The sequence below is a fragment of the Pleurodeles waltl genome, chromosome 9 (genome assembly GCF_031143425.1).
Source record: "Pleurodeles waltl isolate 20211129_DDA chromosome 9, aPleWal1.hap1.20221129, whole genome shotgun sequence".
Lineage (NCBI taxonomy): Eukaryota > Metazoa > Chordata > Amphibia > Caudata > Salamandridae > Pleurodeles > Pleurodeles waltl.
The window spans coordinates 872,554,429-872,576,862 of record NC_090448.1 but is presented as its reverse complement, the minus strand read 5'-3'; the positions used below and the strand labels follow the sequence as shown (position 1 = coordinate 872,576,862).

At 44.5% G+C, this 22,434-nt stretch overlaps 1 protein-coding gene across 4 annotated transcripts in view; it reads right to left on the bottom strand.

The window, feature by feature from the left end:
* The window catches only part of CCDC88C (coiled-coil domain containing 88C), a 476,272-nt gene that overhangs the window by 163,175 nt on the left and 290,663 nt on the right, over positions 1–22,434 (bottom strand). For all 4 annotated transcript variants that reach the window (XM_069208171.1, XM_069208172.1, XM_069208170.1 and 1 more), the window contains exons 18-20: positions 21,243–21,431; positions 18,578–18,739; positions 13,192–13,469 (exon numbers count right to left, since the gene is read on the bottom strand). In XM_069208171.1, the coding sequence (XP_069064272.1) occupies positions 13,192–13,469; positions 18,578–18,739; positions 21,243–21,431 (629 nt within the window). The remainder of the gene's footprint in view (positions 1–13,191; positions 13,470–18,577; positions 18,740–21,242; positions 21,432–22,434) is intronic.

Below are 22,434 nucleotides of genomic sequence, written 5' to 3'. Positions count from 1 at the left end.
TCCACAAATAATAGTCAGAGATGCTGGTTCCCTCACAGGAGGGACCAACAACTCTGAAATCACTGAGGATAACTCCAGTGAAGAGGACATCCAGTTAGCCAGGATGGCCAAAAGATTGGCTTTGGAAAGACAGATCCTAGCCATAGAGAGGGAAAGACAAGAGATGGGCCTAGGACCCATCAATGGTGGCAGCAACATAAATAGGGTCAGAGATTCTCCTGACATGTTGAAAATCCCCAAAGGGATTGTAACTAAATATGAAGATGGTGATGACATCACCAAATGGTTCACAGCTTTTGAGAGGGCTTGTGTAACCAGAAAAGTGAACAGATCTCACTGGGGTGCTCTCCTTTGGGAAATGTTCACAGGAAAGTGTAGGGATAGACTCCTCACACTCTCTGGACAAGATGCAGAATCTTATGACCTCATGAAGGGTACCCTGATTGAGGGCTTTGGATTCTCCACTGAGGAGTACAGGATTAGGTTCAGGGGGGCTCAAAAATCCTCGAGCCAGACCTGGGTTGACTTTGTTGACTACTCAGTGAAAACACTAGATGGTTGGATTCAAGGCAGTGGTGTAAGTAATTATGATGGGCTGTACAATTTATTTGTGAAAGAACACCTGTTAAGTAATTGTTTCAATGATAAACTGCATCAGCATCTGGTAGACCTAGGACCAATTTCTCCCCAAGAATTGGGAAAGAAGGCGGACCATTGGGTCAAGACAAGGGTGTCCAAGACTTCAACAGGGGGTGACCAAAAGAAAGGGGTCACAAAGACTCCCCAGCAGAAGGGTGATGAGACAACCAAAACTAAAAATAGTAAAGAGTCTTCTACAGGCCCCCAAAAACCTGCACAGGAGGGTGGGCCCAGAGCCTCTTCACAAAACAATGGGTACAAGGGTAAAAACTTTGATCCCAAAAAGGCCTGGTGTCATAGCTGTAAACAGCATGGACACCAAACTGGAGACAAGGCCTGTCCCAAGAAAGGTTCCACTCCAAACTCCCATCCAGGTAACACTGGTATGGCTAGTCTCCAAGTGGGATCAACAGTGTGCCCAGAGCAAATCAGGGTCCACACTGAAGCTACTCTAGTTTCTGAGGGTGGGGTGGATTTAGCCACACTAGCTGTCTGGCCGCCTAACATGCAAAAATACAGACAGCAACTCTTAATTAATGGGACTAGAATAGAGGGCCTGAGGGATACAGGTGCCAGTGTCACCATGGTGACAGAGAAACTGGTTTCCCCTGGCCAATACCTGACTGGAAAAACTTACACAGTCACCAACGCTGACAATCAGAGAAAAGTACATCCCATGGCAATGGTTACTTTAGAATGGGGAGGGGTCAATGGCCTGAAACAGGTGGTGGTCTCCTCAAATATCCCAGTGGACTGTCTGCTTGGAAATGACCTGGAGTCCTCAGCATGGGCTGAGGTAGAGCTAAAAACCCATGCAGCAATGCTGGGTATCCCTGAACTGGTGTGTGTGAAAACAAGAGCACAATGCAAGGCACAGGGTGAAAAAGTAGAGCTGGAGTCTGGAAAAATGGCCCAGCCTACCAAGAGAACAGGAAAGTCAGTTGGGAAACCAACTGCAACACAGCAAAAGAAAGGGAACCTCTCTTCTCAGGAAGAAGTTCTGCCCTCTGAGGGAACTGAGCCTTTGGAGCTTGAACCTTATCAGGTTGAGCTCTTAGGCCCAGGGGGACCCTCAAGGGAAGAGCTGTGTAAGGGACAAGAAACCTGTCCCTCTCTTGAAGGCCTTAGGCAGCAAGCTGCTGAAGAGTCCAAAGGCAAGAAAAATGGAACACATAGGGTCTATTGGGAAGATGGGCTCCTGTACACTGAGGCCAGAGACCCCAAACCTGGTGCCACTAGGAGAGTGGTAGTGCCTCAGCTGTTCAGAGAGTTCATCCTAACATTGGCCCATGACATTCCCCTTGCTGGACATTTGGGACAAACCAAGACGTGGGAGAGGTTAGTCAACCACTTCTACTGGCCCAATATGTCCAACATGGTTAAGGAGTTTTGCCTCTCCTGCCCCACCTGTCAAGCCAGTGGTAAGACAGGTGGACATCCAAAGGCCCCCCTCATTCCACTTCCAGTGGTGGGGGTGCCCTTTGAAAGAGTGGGTGTGGACATAGTTGGTCCACTGGAACCTCCCACAGCCTCAGGAAATATGTATATCCTGGTAGTAGTGGATCATGCTACCAGGTATCCTGAAGCTATTCCCCTTAGGTCGACTACTGCCCCTGCAGTAGCCAAGGCCCTCATTGGTATCTTTACCAGAGTGGGTTTCCCTAAGGAGGTGGTGTCTGACAGAGGTACCAACTTCATGTCAGCATACCTAAAGCACATGTGGAATGAGTGTGGAGTGACTTATAAATTCACTACACCATACCATCCACAAACTAATGGCTTGGTTGAGAGATTCAACAAGACATTAAAGGGCATGATCATGGGGCTCCCAGAAAAACTCAAAAGGAGATGGGATGTCCTCCTGCCATGTCTGCTTTTCGCTTACAGGGAGGTACCACAGAAGGGAGTAGGGTTCTCACCCTTTGAACTTCTGTTTGGTCATCCTGTAAGGGGACCACTTGCCCTTGTTAAAGAAGGCTGGGAGAGACCTCTCCATGAGCCTAAACAGGACATAGTGGACTATGTACTTGGCCTTCGCTCTAGAATGGCAGAGTACATGGAAAAGGCAACCAAAAACCTTGAGGCCAGCCAACAGCTCCAGAAGTTTTGGTATGACCAAAAGGCTGCACTGGTTGAGTTCCAACCAGGGCAGAAAGTCTGGGTTCTGGAGCCTGTGGCTCCCAGGGCACTCCAGGACAAATGGAGTGGCCCTTACCCAGTACTAGAGAGGAAGAGTCAGGTCACCTACTTGGTGGACCTGGGCACAAGCAGGAGCCCCAAAAGGGTGATCCATGTAAACCGCCTTAAGCTCTTCCACGACAGGGCTGATGTCAATCTGTTGATGGTAACAGATGAGGATCAGGAGGCAGAGAGTGAACCTCTCCCTGATCTTCTGTCATCAGACCCAAAAGATGGTACAGTAGATGGAGTGATCTACTCAGACACCCTCTCTGGCCAACAGCAAGCTGATTGTAGGAGAGTCCTACAACAGTTTCCTGAACTCTTCTCCTTAACCCCTGGTCAGACACACCTGTGTACCCATGATGTGGACACAGGAGACAGCATGCCTGTCAAGAACAAAATCTTTAGACAGTCTGACCATGTTAAGGAAAGCATCAAGGTGGAAGTCCACAAGATGCTGGAATTGGGAGTAATTGAGCGCTCTGACAGCCCCTGGGCTAGCCCAGTGGTCTTAGTCCCCAAACCTCACACCAAAGATGGAAAGAAAGAGATGAGGTTTTGTGTGGACTACAGAGGGCTCAATTCTGTCACCAAGACAGATGCCCATCCAATTCCAAGAGCTGATGAGCTCATTGATAAATTAGGTGCTGCCAAATTTCTAAGTACCTTTGACTTGACAGCAGGGTACTGGCAAATAAAAATGGCACCTGGAGCAAAAGAAAAGACAGCATTCTCCACACCTGATGGGCATTATCAGTTTACTGTTATGCCCTTTGGTTTAAAGAATGCCCCTGCCACCTTCCAAAGGTTGGTGAATCAAGTCCTTGCTGGCTTGGAGTCCTTTAGCACAGCTTATCTTGATGATATTGCTGTCTTTAGCTCCACCTGGCAGGATCACCTGGTCCACCTGAGGAAGGTTTTGAAGGCTCTGCAATCTGCAGGCCTCTCTATCAAGGCATCCAAATGCCAGATAGGGCAGGGAACTGTGGTTTACTTGGGACACCTTGTAGGTGGAGGCCAAGTTCAGCCACTCCAACCCAAGATCCAGACTATTCTGGACTGGGTAGCTCCAAAAACCCAGACTCAAGTCAGGGCATTCCTTGGCTTGACTGGGTACTACAGGAGGTTTGTGAAGGGATATGGATCCATTGTGACAGCCCTCACTGAGCTCACCTCCAAGAAAATGCCCAAGAAAGTGAACTGGACTGTGGACTGCCAACAGGCCTTTGACACCCTGAAACAGGCAATGTGCTCAGCACCAGTTCTCAAAGCTCCAGATTATTCTAAGCAGTTCATTGTGCAGACTGATGCCTCTGAACATGGGATAGGGGCAGTTTTGTCCCAAACAAATGATGATGGCCTTGACCAGCCTGTTGCTTTCATTAGCAGGAGGTTACTCCCCAGGGAGCAGCGTTGGAGTGCCATTGAGAGGGAGGCCTTTGCTGTGGTTTGGTCCCTGAAGAAGCTGAGACCATACCTCTTTGGGACTCACTTCCTAGTTCAAACTGACCACAGACCTCTCAAATGGCTGATGCAAATGAAAGGTGAAAATCCTAAACTGTTGAGGTGGTCCATCTCCCTACAGGGAATGGACTTTATAGTGGAACACAGACCTGGGACTGCCCATGCCAATGCAGATGGCCTTTCCAGGTTCTTCCACTTAGAAAATGAAGACTCTCTTGGGAAAGGTTAGTCTCATCCTCTTTCGTTTGGGGGGGGGTTGTGTAAGGAAATGCCTCCTTGGCATGGTTGCCCCCTGACTTTTTGCCTTTGCTGATGCTATGTTTACAATTGAAAGTGTGCTGAGGCCTGCTAACCAGGCCCCAGCACCAGTGTTCTTTCCCTAACCTGTACTTTTGTATCCACAATTGGCAGACCCTGGCATCCAGATAAGTCCCTTGTAACTGGTACTTCTAGTACCAAGGGCCCTGATGCCAAGGAAGGTCTCTAAGAGCTGCAGCATGTCTTATGCCACCCTGGAGACCTCTCACTCAGCACAGACACACTGCTTACCAGCTTGTGTGTGCTAGTGAGGACAAAACGAGTAAGTCGACATGGCACTCCCCTCAGGGTGCCATGCCAGCCTCTCACTGCCTATGCAGTATAGGTAAGACACCCCTCTAGCAGGCCTTACAGCCCTAAGGCAGGGTGCACTATACCATAGGTGAGGGTACCAGTGCATGAGCATGGTACCCCTACAGTGTCTAAACAAAACCTTAGACATTGTAAGTGCAGGGTAGCCATAAGAGTATATGGTCTGGGAGTCTGTCAAACACGAACTCCACAGCACCATAATGGCTACACTGAAAACTGGGAAGTTTGGTATCAAACTTCTCAGCACAATAAATGCACACTGATGCCAGTGTACATTTTATTGTAAAATACACCCCAGAGGGCACCTTAGAGGTGCCCCCTGAAACTTAACCGACTATCTGTGTAGGCTGACTAGTTTTAGCAGCCTGCCACAAACCGAGACATGTTGCTGGCCCCATGGGGAGAGTGCCTTTGTCACTCTGAGGCCAGTAACAAAGCCTGCACTGGGTGGAGATGCTAACACCTCTCCCAGGCAGGAATTGTCACACCTGGCGGTGAGCCTCAAAGGCTCACCTCCTTTGTGCCAACCCAGCAGGACACTCCAGCTAGTGGAGTTGCCCGCCCCCTCCGGCCAGGCCCCACTTTTGGCGGCAAGGCCGGAGAAAATAATGAGAATAACAAGGAGGAGTCACTGGCCAGTCAGGACAGCCCCTAAGGTGTCCTGAGCTGAGGTGACTCTAACTTTTAGAAATCCTCCATCTTGCAGATGGAGGATTCCCCCAATAGGGTTAGGATTGTGACCCCCTCCCCTTGGGAGGAGGCACAAAGAGGGTGTACCCACCCTCAGGGCTAGTAGCCATTGGCTACTAACCCCCCAGACCTAAACACGCCCTTAAATTTAGTATTTAAGGGCTACCCTGAACCCTAGAAAATTAGATTCCTGCAACTACAAGAAGAAGGACTGCCTAGCTGAAAAACCCCTGCAGAGGAAGACCAGAAGACGACAACTGCCTTGGCTCCAGAAACTCACCGGCCTGTCTCCTGCCTTCCAAAGATCCTGCTCCAGCGACGCCTTCCAAAGGGACCAGCGACCTCGACATCCTCTGAGGACTGCCCCTGCTTCGAAAAGACAAGAAACTCCCGAGGACAGCGGACCTGCTCCAAGAAAAGCTGCAACTTTGTTTCCAGCAGCTTTAAAGAACCCTGCAAGCTCCCCGCAAGAAGCGTGAGACTTGCAACACTGCACCCGGCGACCCCGACTCGGCTGGTGGAGATCCGACGCCTCAGGAGGGACCCCAGGACTACTCTGATACTGTGAGTACCAAAACCTGTCCCCCCTGAGCCCCCACAGCGCCGCCTGCAGAGGGAATCCCGAGGCTTCCCCTGACCGCGACTCTTTGAATCTAAAGTCCCGACGCCTGGGAGAGACCCTGCACCCGCAGCCCCCAGGACCTGAAGGACCGGACTTTCACTGGAGGAGTGACCCCCAGGAGTCCCTCTCCCTTGCCCAAGTGGAGGTTTCCCCGAGGAATCCCCCCCTTGCCTGCCTGCAGCGCTGAAGAGATCCCGAGATCTCTCATTGACTTCCATTACAAACCCGACGCTTGTTTCTACACTGCACCCGGCCGCCCCCGCGCCGCTGAGGGTGAAATTTCTGTGTGGACTTGTGTCCCCCCCGGTGCCCTACAAAACCCCCCTGGTCTGCCCTCCGAAGACGCGGGTACTTACCTGCAAGCAGACCGGAACCGGGGCACCCCCTTCTCTCCATTCTAGCCTATGTGTTTTGGGCACCACTTTGAACTCTGCACCTGACCGGCCCTGAGCTGCTGGTGTGGTGACTTTGGGGTTGCTCTGAACCCCCAACGGTGGGCTACCTTGGACCAAGAACTGAACCCTGTAAGTGTCTTACTTACCTGGTAAAACTAATCAAAACTTACCTCCCCTAGGAACTGTGAAAATTGCACTAAGTGTCCACTTTTAAGACAGCTATTTGTCAATAACTTGAAAAGTATACATGCAATTTTGATGATTTGAAGTTCCTAAAGTACTTACCTGCAATACCTTTCAAATGAGCTATTACATGTAGAATTTGAACCTGTGGTTCTTAAAATAAACTAAGAAAAGATATTTTTCTATATAAAAACCTATTGGCTGGATTTGTCTCTGAGTGTGTGTACCTCATTTATTGTCTATGTGTATGTACAACAAATGCTTAACACTACTCCTTGGATAAGCCTACTGCTCGACCACACTACCACAAAATAGAGCATTAGTATTATCTATTTTTACCACTATTTTACCTCTAAGGGGAACCCTTGGACTCTGTGCATGCTATTCCTTACTTTGAAATAGCACATACAGAGCCAACTTCCTACACCAGAGGTGAGGAAGGGTTGGGTGTTTTTGGGGTAACACAGGGTGGGATGTTTGGTCGTGGGGTTTCTGGTGGTTCAAGGGTATCGTATTTGCAGGGTGAGAAAGACATAAGTCATAAGGTGGATGCTGCAATTCAAGCAAACGTGGTTATGGAGGTCGGTAAGTTGGAGGTAAGTGCGGGGTCTGAAGGGTCATCAAATAAGGCGAAAGGGGGTGATGGAGCACAGTCGGGGTCTAAGCACATAGGTTGGGAGGGCATTGGAGGCAGCGTTAAGGCTAAAAGGTTACCATATATGGGAGTGTCGATGCCTTTGGGGGCGCATCTCACTCCAAGTTTGAGGGAAAAGATTTGGAAGGATGAATTCATTGACGTTTTTAAGTTGCTTCATCGGGAGGTTCAGGCAAAAGAAGGTTCGAAAGAGGAGGAGTGGGAACTAGCTAGGAGACCTAGAGTTCCTACCACGATTGAGAACTGGACGTCAGCTTTCCTGATTTATGCCAGCGTATATTGTGAGAAGCATCAGGATTCTTGCGTAGCATTGATGAAGTATATGGATGTTGTTCGTAGGGCTCAGATGGAATTTGGTGGTTTTGGCTGGTTTAGATATGATGAGGAGTTTAGGGCAAGGAAGGCTATGGACCCTTCTAAGATGTGGGGTGAGATTGATCAGGAATTGTGGATGCAATGGTTGAGGTCGGCGAGGAACGCACCCACAACTCATACGGCGAGCGGTTTACCAGTGCTGTATAAGCCCTTTCAGGGGCGTCCCACCCAATTTGGGGTGGGTTTTGGGCACCGAGGGCAGTTTCAGGCGAATGGGGCATGCTGGTCTTACAATAGCGGTACCTGTAATAGACAGCAGTGCAAGTTCAGGCATGATTGCTCCAACTGTGGGGGAAAGCATCCAGTTTTCCAGTGTCTTGGAGGCTTTCAGTGGACCTGGCATGGGCCGCAGGCCAGAGGCGTCGACAGAGGTAGAGGTTCTTCCCAACAAGTTACGGGAAAAGGGCCCTACGCCTATTAATTTTGAAGCTGTTGCTTATTGGCTACAATTTTATAATCTTGAGGAAGAGGCCAAAGTTTTGTTTAGTGGCTTTTTGGAAGGTTTTAGGTTGCGCTATCAGGGCCCGAGATTGAGAAGATGGGCCAATAATTTGAGGTCAGCGAGGGAGCATCCTGAGGTGGTGAGAGTGAAATTGAAGAAGGCGGTGGATTTGGGCAGGATTGTGGGCCCCTTTTCAGCTTGGCCTTTGGCAAATCTGATGATTTCTCCTTTGGGGGTGGTCCCTAAGAAGCAGGCTGGCGAGTTTAGATTGATACATCATTTGTCCTGGCCCGTGGGGGCCTCGGTTAATGATTTTATTGCAGGAGAAGATTCAGTGGTACATTATGCTTCCATAGATGACGCTATTGCATTGGTTCGGAGGTGTGGTAAGGGCGCAGAGATGGCGAAATCTGATGTGGAGTCAGCGTTCAGGCTATTGCCGGTGCACCCTGATGATTTTTCATTGTTAGGCATGCAATTTGATGATGCTATTTTCGTTGACAGGATGCTGCCCATGGGGTGCTCGGTGTCATGTAGTTTGTTTGAGATGTTTAGTTCATTTGTAGAATGGGTTTTTGTGTTTCTCAGAGGTGCTGGCTTTGTGACCCACTATTTGGATGATTTCTTATTTGTGGGAGTCGCCGGTTCGGGTGATTGCGGCAGAGCCCTTCAAGATTTTGAAGGTTTGATGTTAATGTTGGGCGTACCCTTGGCGAGAGACAAAACTGAGGGGCCTGCGACTTGTCTCAGTTTTTTGGGCATCGAATTGGATTCTGAAAAAATGGAAGTGAGGTTGCCTCGGAATAAGGTGGAAAAATTGATTGCTTTGTTAGAAGATGCGATACGAAGACCCAAGTTGGAATTGCGGCAGGCGCAATCGTTGCTGGGTCATTTAAACTTTGCCTGTAAAGTGGTAAGGGTTGGCAGAGCTTTTTGCCGCAGGCTTGGTTTTGCAATGAGGGGAGCCTTTTTGCCGCATCATCATATTCGTATGCGGGCAGGTATAAAGGAGGATTTGAAGATGTGGATAGAATTTCTGAAGGATTTCAATGGTGTGACAATGCTAGTGGATGACGATGATTGGTTTTGGCAAATTCAGATTTTTTCCGATGCGTCTGATGCGCATGGTTTTGGCCTTTTTTGGGATGGTCATTGGGCGGCGGAGGCATGGCCTGCGAGTTGGAAGCGGGCGAAGTTCAGCATTGCATTTTTGGAATTTTTTCCTTTGGTTGTAGCTTTGGCAGTTTGGGGCAGATTTCTGTCTAACAAAAAAGTGGTTTTCAATGTGGACAATCAGGCTGTAGTACATTTGGTGAATCATCAAAAGGCAAAGGATGTGAAGGTGCTTAAGTTGTTGAGGATGTTTTTGCTGAAGTGTTTGAAGTTCAACATTTTATTCAAGGCTCGTCATGTGCCCGGTGTTGAGAATGACATAGCTGATGCGTTATCTCGATTTCAGTGGCAGAGATTCCGTGGTCTGGCGCCGGGAGCGGACGCGTTGAAGACGGATATTCCTCCAGAGCTATGGGCCCTAGGAGATTGAGGATTTTAGAGCTGGTCCAACAGTCTGTAGCTCCGTCAACGAGGAGGGCTTATTGGCAAGCATGGTTGGAATTTTTGGATTCGGGTGCGGTAAGGCGTTCTGCAGGCAATGACACGCTCTATTCCAGGCAAGAGGATGCAGTGAATTTTGTGATGCAGCCGATTGAGAGGGGGTTGGCGGCAGTTACTATATCGGGTAAGTTATCGGGTGTTTCTTTTTACGGTAAGTATTTTTGGGGTTATGACCCGGTTGACGGGGAGTTGTGTAGGAGGATTTTAGCAGGATGGGCCAGGGAGGGGGGGGGGTGAGGTGCGATCGTAGGCGTCCGATCACACTTAGCATGTTGAGGGTTTTGTTGGAAGTTTTGGGGAGCGTATGTTTTTCGGATTGGGAGGTAGGTTTATTTTCACTTTGTATGTCATGGTTGTTTCATGGGGCTTTTCGTGTCTCAGAGCTTCTAGGGGTGAAGGGCAAAGAAGGTCTTATTCATAGCAATGTTCAGGTAGGTGATGGGGGTGTGTCTATATGGTTACCTTTTTCCAAAATGGACCAGCTGGGGAGGGGTCAGGAGGTGTTTTTAAAGGCAGTTTATTCTAATGATTGCCCGGTGAGCTGGTTTTCTTTTGCAGCATTGGGGTCGCATATTTCCAGGTATGTATTCGTTCATCAGGATGGAACACGGTTATTAGCTTCTCAGCTTTTAGCGGTGCTGAGGATGGCATTGAGGAGATTGGGGTTGGATCCTTCTAACTTTGGTACACATTCATTTAGGATTGGGGCCGCCACGGAGGCTCGGAAGCAAGGTAAATCTGATCATTTGATTAAACAAATGGGTAGGTGGAGATCGGGCTGTTTTAAGAGGTATGTGCGTTCCTTTAAATAGCGTTCTTGCCTAATGTTTAGTTTCTCTCTATTTTCTGCCTATGCTCTTATTTGCCTTGCTTAACTTTATGCTTTTACTGTCTAATGTTTCTGTTTCCTTTTAGTTCTGGTTCTGCAGGTTGTATATGCATCACTTAACATATTTTCTTTTGTAGGTTGTGTCGGGGGTCCTGACAAGGTGTGCGCCATATGGATTGTGGGACACTCATTTGTTCGATGGGCGGAGAAGCAAGCAGCAGCAAGACATTTTGGGAGGCAATTGGGCTTAGATAGTTCAAGAATAAGGGTTAGTTGGGTAGGTAAGAGTGGAATGAGATGGGGAGAGTTGTTATATGTTTTGGCCAAGAGAATGGAAAGGGGTATTTGCCCGGATTTATTGGTGTTGCACTTGGGGGAAAATGATTTAGTAGCTTTGTCAGGTATCGGATTGATAAAGGCCATGAAGATGGATCTCTGTCGGATTAAGGAACGTTGGGCGGGTACACACATAGTTTGGACGTGTTTGATGCCGAGAAGAGTATGGAGGGGTGCTCACTCTTTTAAGGGTATAGAAAAGCAACGGCGTAAAATTAACAGGGAGATGAAAGGTTTTTGTAAAGCTCAAGGGTTTTCTGTTTTGTGTCATGTGGACATTGGACTTTCTGACGTAGATCTGTTTCGCCAGGATGGTGTTCATTTAACGTTTTTGGGTAACAAGCACTATTTACTGGACATGAGGTTGTTGATTGCTGAGTTATTGGGTGTATGTTTGTGGGACAGATAATATTTTTGGGTGGGGGCAGGGAAACACCTTCGGGTTTCCCTGTGTGGCCTTTCGGGGGGGGGGAAGGGGTAGTTCAGAAAGAGGAGAGGGTAGGGAATTTGCACTGGTCAAGGGTAATTGGACAAGGTGACTGCAGGACAGATGGTTTAATGGGGTGGTTGGGTCAAGGTGGGGATGGGACAAAGGGTGGGGCGGTTGGGTCAGTTTAGAGGGAGGGGGAGGGGTTAGGTGATGGTTTTTGTATTAGTGAGGTTTGGGTAGTTTTGTGAGGCTATAATGCCAAGGGTTTTATTGCCAGACCTGTTCTATTAAAGCGGCCTTTTACCCCTTACAGTGAGTTTGTGGTCGTTTCATTTTCAGCCCGATGGGGACTTGGGGGGAGTACAGGGCTTGCCCGTCTCCCCCCGGGTTTATCGGGCTGTGGTGGAACGTTCCACAGACTCGACTGGGGATTGGTTTTGGGAGGGAACTGGGGTTGTGACGTCGGGAGGGGTATAAAGGAGAGGGGCTGGGTGTGGGCGGCCTCTTTGGCCGTTGTCACACCCAGTGGGCGTTTTGGTCTTCGTGCCCTCCCGCCCTCCCTTTTAGCTTATTCTATTTTACCTAAAGCTTTTTTGCTGGGTCAAATTTTTGGTACAAATTTTTCCACTGGGTGGGTTTCCCTCTTTTTTCGGTATGCTTGTTTATGGTAGCTATGTTTTAACAGGGCAGGTCTATTTGTGTTGTTTTGTGGGGTGTATAGGTTCATGGTTTAAGGGTACTAGTTAGTGGGGTTAGAGGTTGAGGGTGGGTTGGGTTTTATCATGTTATTGCCGCTGATAGTCAGGTTTGGCATGGATTGTGTATTTATTGGAATGCGCTGTTTGGCCTTTCGGGGGGGGAAGGGGTAGTTCAGAAAGAGGAGAGGGTAGGGAATTTGCACTGGTCAAGGGTAATTGGACAAGGTGACTGCAGGACAGATGGTTTAATGGGGTGGTTGGGTCAAGGTGGGGCTGGGACAAAGGGTGGGGCGGTTGGGTCAGTTTAGAGGGAGGAGGAGGGGTTAGGTGATGTTTTTTGTATTAGTGAGGTTTGGGTAGTTTTGTGAGGCTATAATGCCAAGGGTTTTATTGCCAGACCTGTTCTATTAAAGCGGCCTTTTACCCCTTTCAGTGAGTTTGTGGTCGTTTCATTTTCAGCCCGATAACTACTCTTTCGGATAGAGTGGTTTACATTTTCCCCATTTTTAAAATTACACTTTCTCTTCTCTAGAATTCATGCGTGAGGGTGGGGTGCCTGTGCTCAACCTTAAAAATAAAAAACAAGTTTGATTGAGTCACTAGACTGTAAGTAGTGTGACTCTAGTATACGTTCTGTCTGCAAAATAACAGTGTAAAACATTCTTTCATCAGTATATAAATAATGAGAGAAGAAAAAACGTCTATGAAAAGTAAATCAAGTAATGATGGGGTAAATAAATCGAGCTTTCATTTAAAAATAAATGTCAGGGCATCAAACAGAATTGCACATGAAAAACACTCGTTTTGATATATAACTTTAGTGATATTTATGACTGTTAAAAGGGAGGTTTTTCTGTGTAATGAATATCAACCGAAGATAACCTCTGGCAGCACTGCATTAAATGTTACTAGTTTTAGTAACTTTGTAAATATCTTTCGTCAATTACTGGCCATAAATATCATTAACCCTTTAAATTTCGATTTTGTGGCAGTTCCCCAATGCTATACCTTTCCTGCAACTGCTTGTGATCCATCTCCAGACTTTTGTGCACGGTTTTCAGATTGCTGTGCTGTTTGATGAGCATCTCGTACTCCGTGGACTGTCGCTCGTGCAGAGTCACCAAGTGCTCGTGGTCCCTCAGCAGCGACTCGTGCACAGCTTTCAGCTCATCACGCTGCTTCTGGATGCTCTCGATTTCGTTCTCCTTGGCAGTCTGCTGGCTCTGCAGTAAGGCATTCTGGGCCATGAGCGAGGCACTTTGAGAGCCAACTGCTGAATTTTCCACCTACAACATATATAATAGGTATGCAATATGAATAACTAACAGATATTACAATGAGACTTATACCAATCGTCTATTAGAACACCACAATGGCAAATTGATGCTGCTCCAACCACAGAAGGACATGCCATGTAAACACAATCAAACTCTTACTCCTCCCTCGGGCCCGCCCAGTCCACAGTGCAGGGCCTTCATCTTCTCCAATACTGATGGGTTATGCTCTGCACCTGTGCCTCCATGGACTACTCTAACCCTTTAAAAGCTGCCTAATTTAGCACTTCACACCACAGCAATACAAACGCAATCACCTAATCCCCCTCTATGAAGGACATGCACTTGCTCCCACTACATGCTTGCATAAAATGTTATGTACTCTGCATCATCTTCCAACCCGCCACTCTCACATTACTTCTCTAAAAAATTTTTTTGCCACGGCCAAAACTTAGCTATGTGGAACATGACCCATCCAATCGCCAAGACCAGCAACGAGAAAACAGGAAGGCAAGCCCTATGCTCTTGTGGCTCATCTTTATGGCTCAAACCACCTTCAACCTGAGACTGTCCTTTCACACTGGTCATTCAGGTGAGGTCTGTGACTTTCTGTTCAATGACCTCCATCAATTCGTCTGGTCCTCCTTCAAGGACTATTATATACAACCCACGAGGGCCTGAACTAATGCTTCTTAGTCATTCTGATGTACTTTCGCTAGCTCTCTGCATTTTTTAATTATTTCTTTCAGATTCTGTGATCTGTGCTTTGAGCCGCATTATTTCCTGGCCTATATTAAGCGCTCAACTGCCATCTTGGGCTGACTCTGTGTGTGCTAATACCCATCATGCAATAAAAACAGCAATAACAAAGTTAGGATCAGCTTAGGAAACAGACGCTATTTCACCACTGCCATTTAGGCTGTGTCGAATAACACTTCACTTTGGCAAAAAGTACTAATTGCATGTAAGAAACTCGCAGTAGTAGATCAAGGGGATGAGATCTTCATGTTTCATGACCAACTATGGCAGAGAGTTTAGGCATAACTCTAGTGTGGTTATCTGTGATTTGCATACAGTGAGGTGCACACCTGAATGTGTTTGCACCATGGATCGCAAGTAATAAAACATGCTGCTTTGTACAGTTAAGTTCCAAAGCCAGCCAGAGCCATTGATGCCATCGCTAAAATTTTAAGGAGATGAAAGAGTTGGTTGGCATACGCCATCTGGATGGAGAGGAAAAAGGAATCAGAAGTGGACCAAAGAAGGGAAAAGGACCATAAGCCACAGGTTTGATGCAGGGAGCTCTAACTACGTATGGGTGTAATGTGCTGGGAGAATACTAGGCGCTCTGGGTAACGAGGTAAATATAAACGGAGAAGGTCGATTCTCGAAATGGTGCACTCTTGAAAGACTACACCCAAAAGGTCTTAATAGATGCTAAAAGCACTATTGCAAACATAAAATACAAGAGACACTCATTGTAACATAAAACATAATAGTACTCATGAGTCAGTGTGCATAAGCAATGTTTTATCATATATTTCTGAAAATTAATAAGATTATTTCCAACATAATCCCCAATTACAGTATCACTGTCCAAATCCAAATAGAATTAATTGATCTGTTGATTCAAGTTTGCTACGATCCAAAGTCCAAGTCCAGATTTCTCCAATCAAAGTTCAATCATATTCTTCAAAAGATGATATAGCTTATTATTCAAACTTTAGCAGCCGCATCCAAATTGATAGCCAACACTTGTTTCGTCGGGAGTTTCCCAATGACTTCATCAGGGCTAAACATATATGTAGATCCGTCCTATAGCATAAGTACTCCTTACAGACGAATCCCAGGATAATTCCGTTATGCAACTTATCTGCTAATATCAGTTATATCAATCCACCTTCCAATGGGTCAAACCTTAAAGCGCGAGTACGTGTGTATATCGATAAAGTATCAAAACTTATGCAATAGGATGGATTTACATATATGTTTAGCCCTGATGAAGTCATTGGGAAACTCCCGGACGAAACACGTGTTGGCTATCGATTTGGATGCGGCTGCTAAAGTTTGAATAATAAGCTATATCATCTTTTGAAGAATATGATTGAACTTTGATTGGAGAAATCTGGACTTGGACTTTGGATCGTAGCAAACTTGAATCAACAGATCAATTAATTCTATTTGGATTTTGACAGTGATACTGTAATTGGGGATTATGTTGGAAATAATCTTATTAATTTTCAGAAATATATGATAAAACATTGCTTATGCACACTGACTCATGAGTACTATTATGTTTTATGTTACAATGAGTGCCTCTTGTATTTTATTGATGCAGGGAGCCCTGGACAGGAGCCTCAAACACAGGCAACCACTTTGGTAGCTGATACTCTGAAAAATACCAGGGGTCTCTCTCAGGCTTACCAGGTCTCAGAGGTCAAAAATGGGTTTCGTGGGACCAATATTCCCAGGGGGTGGGATGTGGACCCTGAGGTAAATAGAATTTCTGAGGATAAGACAAGATGACACAGTTTGAACATCATTGAGATAACATAGGTATTTCCCTTTTGTACACATAAGCAGAGCAGATGACTGTCCATTAAAACTGCATGTACAATGACTGCAGGGTGTGGCACTGGACATACAGAAGTTGGAAAGTTGTCTTTAGGATATCCACGAGGCAAAAACAAGATCAGTAAGGGGTGTATCAAAGTTAACCGGTTTACACAAAAACCACAGTCTCACCACAGTCGCAGGGAAAAAGATTTTTTAAAGTCTAGTATGTTTTGAGTTTTGTATCACTAAAACATGATGCACAGGTGAATAAAAGAGCCATATTATTACAAACCCTACTCAAAACAAGTTCTTACTCATGTTACTTAAGATCAATTGACGTTACCAGAAATGAGCTACACATAGATGAAACAAAGGAGAAATACACAGGACATTTTTAGATCAGAGCCTTCAACTTGATGACCTGTTAATGTTAAATAAAATAATATTCTGCATCAATATCAAAGGTGTGGGCAATGCCTTATTATAATTAGTACAATGCATTGGGCAACATCGATTGTGTAAAAGATGATTCTGGCCATCTTTCATTGAATGAGCATTTTCCCAGTCTTCACTAGGATTGTTTTAAGAGGCAAGGTGGAAACACTATTTATCCTGAAGTTTATATTTTCATCCTGTGGTGTGATCGCAGGAGCATACCTCCTATAAATCCTTTGACTGTGGAATTATCCAAGAGTTTGGGTCTCAACCACACTGTCAAGACAGAGACCACCAGGTCTTGTTTTCTACTATTCAGCACCAATATAACCAAAAGAGACTTGTTTGTTTTCCTAAAGATCAAGAACAACTTAACAGGTGTCATCCCAGCACCTAGTTGAAGGGGCAGATGTAGGATGCGGCTGCTGTATTAAGGTACTCCTGAAGACCACTAGGTTCAATATCTTACAGTGAAGCTCTCAAATGTTCTAAATGGTGAGACATGTATATAAATGAAAGAAAGAAATGCAGATCAGTCATTATTTGATAAATGGAGAAATTAATGCAGAATAGAAGAGTAGAATATGTTTTCAGTATTCAAAATAGAGGTTGTCCAAAAAAGAGCTGAGACAGAATGAAGGCCAGGAAGTGCGTGCTAATTCAATTACAAAAAGAAGAGGTCCTGTGCCTTGTATAACTTAAGATAGGAAATAAAATACTACTAAACAGACTATATATAGGGATATAAAATGGAACTCAGAAAAGTTATAACAGTACAACACAGCCCTTGTTTCTTAGACAAGAAGAATGTCCTGGAAAAATGTAAATTAGTGACAGAATCTCACTCGACAACAGTGGGAGCAGAAAATTGATAACGGCAAGCCATCATGCTACACATCCATTGGCTTTACTGACGTCTTTAAATATTGAAAGCTGTGAGTACTACAGAGAATTCAGATACATTGTTTGGAAAATGTATTGCTTGATCAACTCGTTGAAGAAACAAGATTCAAGAGTACATCTACTTTCCAGAAGGAGAAAGATGCCAAGAGCTGGGAAACAAGGAGATCTTGAGGCTAAACTGAAGACTGTGGGGTCACGGAACAAAGTGATCTAGTTTAGACTTCCTCAATTGACCACATTATGTGCTCTTGACCAAAGCACATAAGCTGTTTATGCCTCAGCTACCTCACCTCCCATAAGTCAGAGTGTTTAGAGGTAACTCAATTTGCAATCTTTAATTACAACTTGAAGATGTTGTTGTGTGCGGCAACTGGCTATTTTGGGTCAATGGTCCCCAACAACCATCAATCATTTGAAGTATGTGAAAGCCAGAGTGTTTAGATAGGTTTAACAGGATTTATCTTTGGGGTGTATTTATATAGTCATGTTTTTTCAAAAGGTTTCATAAACAGAAAATAGCCACCCCACGTGCAAGCAGCACATTTGCTTAGAGATAATTGTTAGAAGATATGTGGAATCACCTGAACAATTCTTTATGGCAGCAACATGTGCTACCCATAGTAACCTGAACAGTCAAACATTTGCTTCACATCCATCTTGAGGGATCAAATGGTTGCAAATAATCAGTCCCAGCAAAGGAATGCCTAATGTGATACCCAATTAATGTAGTGTACCGAAAATGTTAGTATGAATATGAAAGAGGACAAGCTACTAATATGTAACACTTTTTCTCACATATCATTTTCTCAGGATGTAAAACAATAACCTAAACATTCATGGTACTTGTTGGGTGATGCTGCTTCACTAGGATACATCATGCTTTCTGTTTATGAAGAACCCAAGAGGTGGTCAGGGGAAAGAGAATGTCAAAAGGAAAGTTTGTGGAAGAGAAATTAGTATGCATTGGTAAAGCTGTAACCAAGTCATGGTACAATACATTTGGTATTTCTAAGCTATAATGATGTACACAACCAAGATTCTTAAATGCATTTCAAGAATTCAACAGAGAAATGTGGTTGAAGGTGAACAACACATGCACACCAAGCTGAGGAGGGCAGATGCTAGAGCACAACCACCTCATTCAGATGGCGACCATGCAGTCAATCTCCATCTGCTCCTCTACTGAATTATATTTAAATAGGAAGTATGTCTGCCATTGTGCTGACCTGGAGTTTAGCAGTCTGTGTCTGTAAGGCAGTGTTGTGCTCCTGTAGGGAGGTGACCTGTTTGTGCAAAGTCAGGATCTGGCTGTTGAGCGAGGCATTCTGGCATTCCAAATTCTTCAACTGCTCCTTGAACATCTGTTTCTCGGCCTGAAGAGTAGCATTCTTTAAGAAAACATAAAACATATGTAAGTAAACTGAAATACCTTTGTTTTATATCCCCCTTAACCTTCATGCCTTTTTAGTTTTTCTAGCTGTATGTAAGTAAACCTTTGATAATCAGGTGTGTCCTTCATATTTTTTCTCCTGCAGCTGCATGATCTTTTATGCTCTATAAATCAGGTAGATCCATGAGGGCTTCTTTGGTTTCTCTGTGCACACTCTGCTGTTTCTAGTGCAACAGTTGAATCCACAGGAAAGCTTGTGAGGCTATTACGTGATGTTAGGAAACTGATGCTCCTATGGACACAGCAGGCAGACTGATGAGTTACTATGTAGAGATTATATATACAGTTATGAGAACAATGAGGTCAGTTGCGGTTAATTCATAACAGGACTTTGAACGTCATTTTTTTTATTTTTGATGAATAGAGGCAGTGTGGTAATATTGCTTTTTTTTTTTATAAGTCAGTGTTTAAGTTAATTTCACATGAAAAGCTAAAAGTGTGACTCTTAGCAGTACTTGTGGATTTATTTCTGAATTATACATATTTAGTAGAATTGCTTTATGCTAGTTAATGAAAAGGTTTTCTAATGCCCTTTCCCCCACTCTATCGAGTTATTTTTTCTTGCAATCTCCCCTATTGCCTCCAATGACGTATCCCAGCACTTTGCTAACAAACACAATACCTCAATAATTTGAGTAAAACCAAACTGATTTGCCTTAAGTCAGATTACACTTGCATTAACAGAGGAGGTACCAAAAAGGTGGCTGCATCAATTTATATATAAAAAAAAAAGACTGGGTAATCACTCATCTTCCATGCTATTGGAGACACTGTATGCTCCTACTTAAGTACGATACTGTTGAAGACAAATTAACCTGGGTGAATACTATGATATGTTTGTATAGTCTGCACTTGTCACTGTTTTTCCAGACGCAGCACACTATTGCACGTGTGCAAAAACAACCATGCTGTGACCTTGTGCGCATAAGAGGGTGCAACCATTAGCTGCGTTAGAAAAAAAAAAAAAGATTGACAATTGCCTACACTTTTCAGACTTATTTCTGCGGTATCCATCAGAAATGAAGTAGGCATCTGTTTGTGCTGGAAGAGAATGATCATCGGAAAAAATTGTGGCTGCTACATCATAGCTTTGGAACCTCTAAACCAGTGGTTTCCAAACTGTGTGCCGCGGCTCCCTGGTGCGCCATCAAAACTAGCCAGGGGCGCAGCACACAGTTTGGGAACCACTGGTGTAGTTTTATTTTGTCCGAACTGGAAATTGCTCAGTGGTTCCCAGACTGTGTGCGGCGACCCTGGCTAGTTTTGATGGCGCACCAGGGAGCCTCGGCACACAGATTGGGAACCACTGCTCTAAACCAATTATAACAATTAGTATGTTGAAGAGACTGGCACAAAGCAATGGGTTTAACTAGTTAATTTATGTGTGTTACATTTTGGCAAAGACATAAGAAAAGTCGAAGGGACACAGAAGAAAGTTCTAATCTTAAACCTCTGAGCTATCGCACATATGTACGCAACTTGAATAGATATATCCTTGCCTATGAAACATACACAATTATCATTACTCCAATAACAGTTCAGTGCTTAATTTTACAAATAATTTTATGTATTAAGGTAAATTAGCATTGTTCTAATGCCCCACTGTAATATATCCTTGCTCTTTAAAGCACAAGCATTAACACCATTTTATAGATATCAACCAACAAGTTACAGTAACTTACAGTACAATTTACCAAAAAGGGCCAAACTGAAAAGTATAGCTTAGTATATTATTCTATGGCCTGTGACTCTGACTGGTCACAACTGACTGCAAGGTCCATAACTCACAAGAGGTGGCTCTTGCAATGCATGGCGCTATGCTCAAGCTTGACTAGTGAGAACGTATCCCATGCCCTGCTGTTCGGTATAATCTATACCGGTGGTTCTTAACCTTTTGACTTCTGTGGACCCCCAATTAATCATTAATGGAACTTGGGACCCCGAATTCATCATTAATGGAATCCAGGGACCTGCAGCCTAACCCTTTTTGATGATCTGAACAGCTAAAGAATACAAGAAAAATACAGAAACATTCATCAAACAGATATACAGATGATTAAATATTCTATTTCATTAACAAATGAATTAAAAAAAAATAACTTTGATTTTAATGGGAAGGTTGAAGCTTCTCTAAGTTCAATTGAGGCCAATTACACTGCTCCCACGAATCAATCTGAGGATATTGACTTAATGTTTAGCCTCGAATTTCAGATTCCTTCACATTTACAGAATCTTTTAACATTTTCAGTTGCACATTTTGCTTCTGCGTTTACATACACTTTATTTATCTGTTAATATTATTTAAAGTTCTAAGCAGTCGTGGACCCCCGAGTGGGCTTTGTGGACCACTAGGGGTTCACAGACAACAGGTTAAGAACTACAGTTATGCACAAGTTAAGAAATACACAAACATGCATACAGTTTTGACACTGTAAACTTACATTTCTTTCCAGGTCTATGGCCCGGTCTTTCACCTTCAGAAGATTCAACGCTGCTTCCCTGTGCTCAGTCTCCAGTTTCTCTTGCTTTTGCCGGTTACATTGAAGTTTCTCCATAGGATGTTTGAATGAGTTCTGTACATAATTCTCATCCTCTTCATTGCAACTTTTTGCTCTAAATTCCTTTTTAACCTGAAAAAATGGAGCATTAGTCAAATGACAATTTAACTGAAAAGATGTGTACCTGTCTATCATACCTTAGGATTTCTTTCCTTCAAGCCACCATTTATTCCTCCTATTGCTTCCTCTTTGCTTTACCAATGCTCTATAAATGTTTGAAGGCCCTACTACCTCATCAATACAGCAGCCACACGCTACCTCTCCGTAAACCCTCCTATATTCTAATCACATCCGAGAGGTGTTGCAATTACTTTCGCTAATCAGGACTAGGGACATAAACAGTGTATCAAGGTATACACCTACAATATTCCTTTCCACAATACTCAGACATGATCCCAAAGTCCCATTCCACTGAATAGACTAAATAAATACGAGTTTCCACTGGACAAAGCCACTCACTTCAAAGTAGGAACTATGTACTCATATGTCCATTATGGGTTTAAAATGGTAATTTGGGAGTAATGCTAAATAAAGATGTCCGTCACTATGGACCACTACTTGTTCAGATTAAAATAACAAAGATACCAAAAACAACAACAGCACATAAAAAAAAACATGGTGTGTAGTAATATACTAATAACTACCTAAGTGTTTTCAAACAAGACGAAAGAGGCCCCAATAAAGACAGCAACAGTGAGAAAAATGAATGAGCCAGCACCTTTGCTCTTAGATAAATCAGAAATGGCCTCAGCGAGGAGTACTGCTCTACATCAGCACAATAAATGAGCAGAAGGTAGCAGCACACTTAAAGGTGTTTGTTGGTAGGTAGGAACTCAAGCCAACTTATCTCTAATCAGAGTAACAAATGCAAGCTTTACACATATTAACACCATTGTGGGTTCTTTTCATGAACAAACTCAACTTGCAGATTTTCAATTAACCAGTGTGTAAACTGTGAAAGAAAATTATGTGCAAGAACCTGATAATTGTCTTAGGAGCTCCTGGCTTGCAGTGCTAAGTGGCGGGCTGTCAAGTACCAAGGTTACCTAGACTTCACTGAACTGGTTTCTTTTTC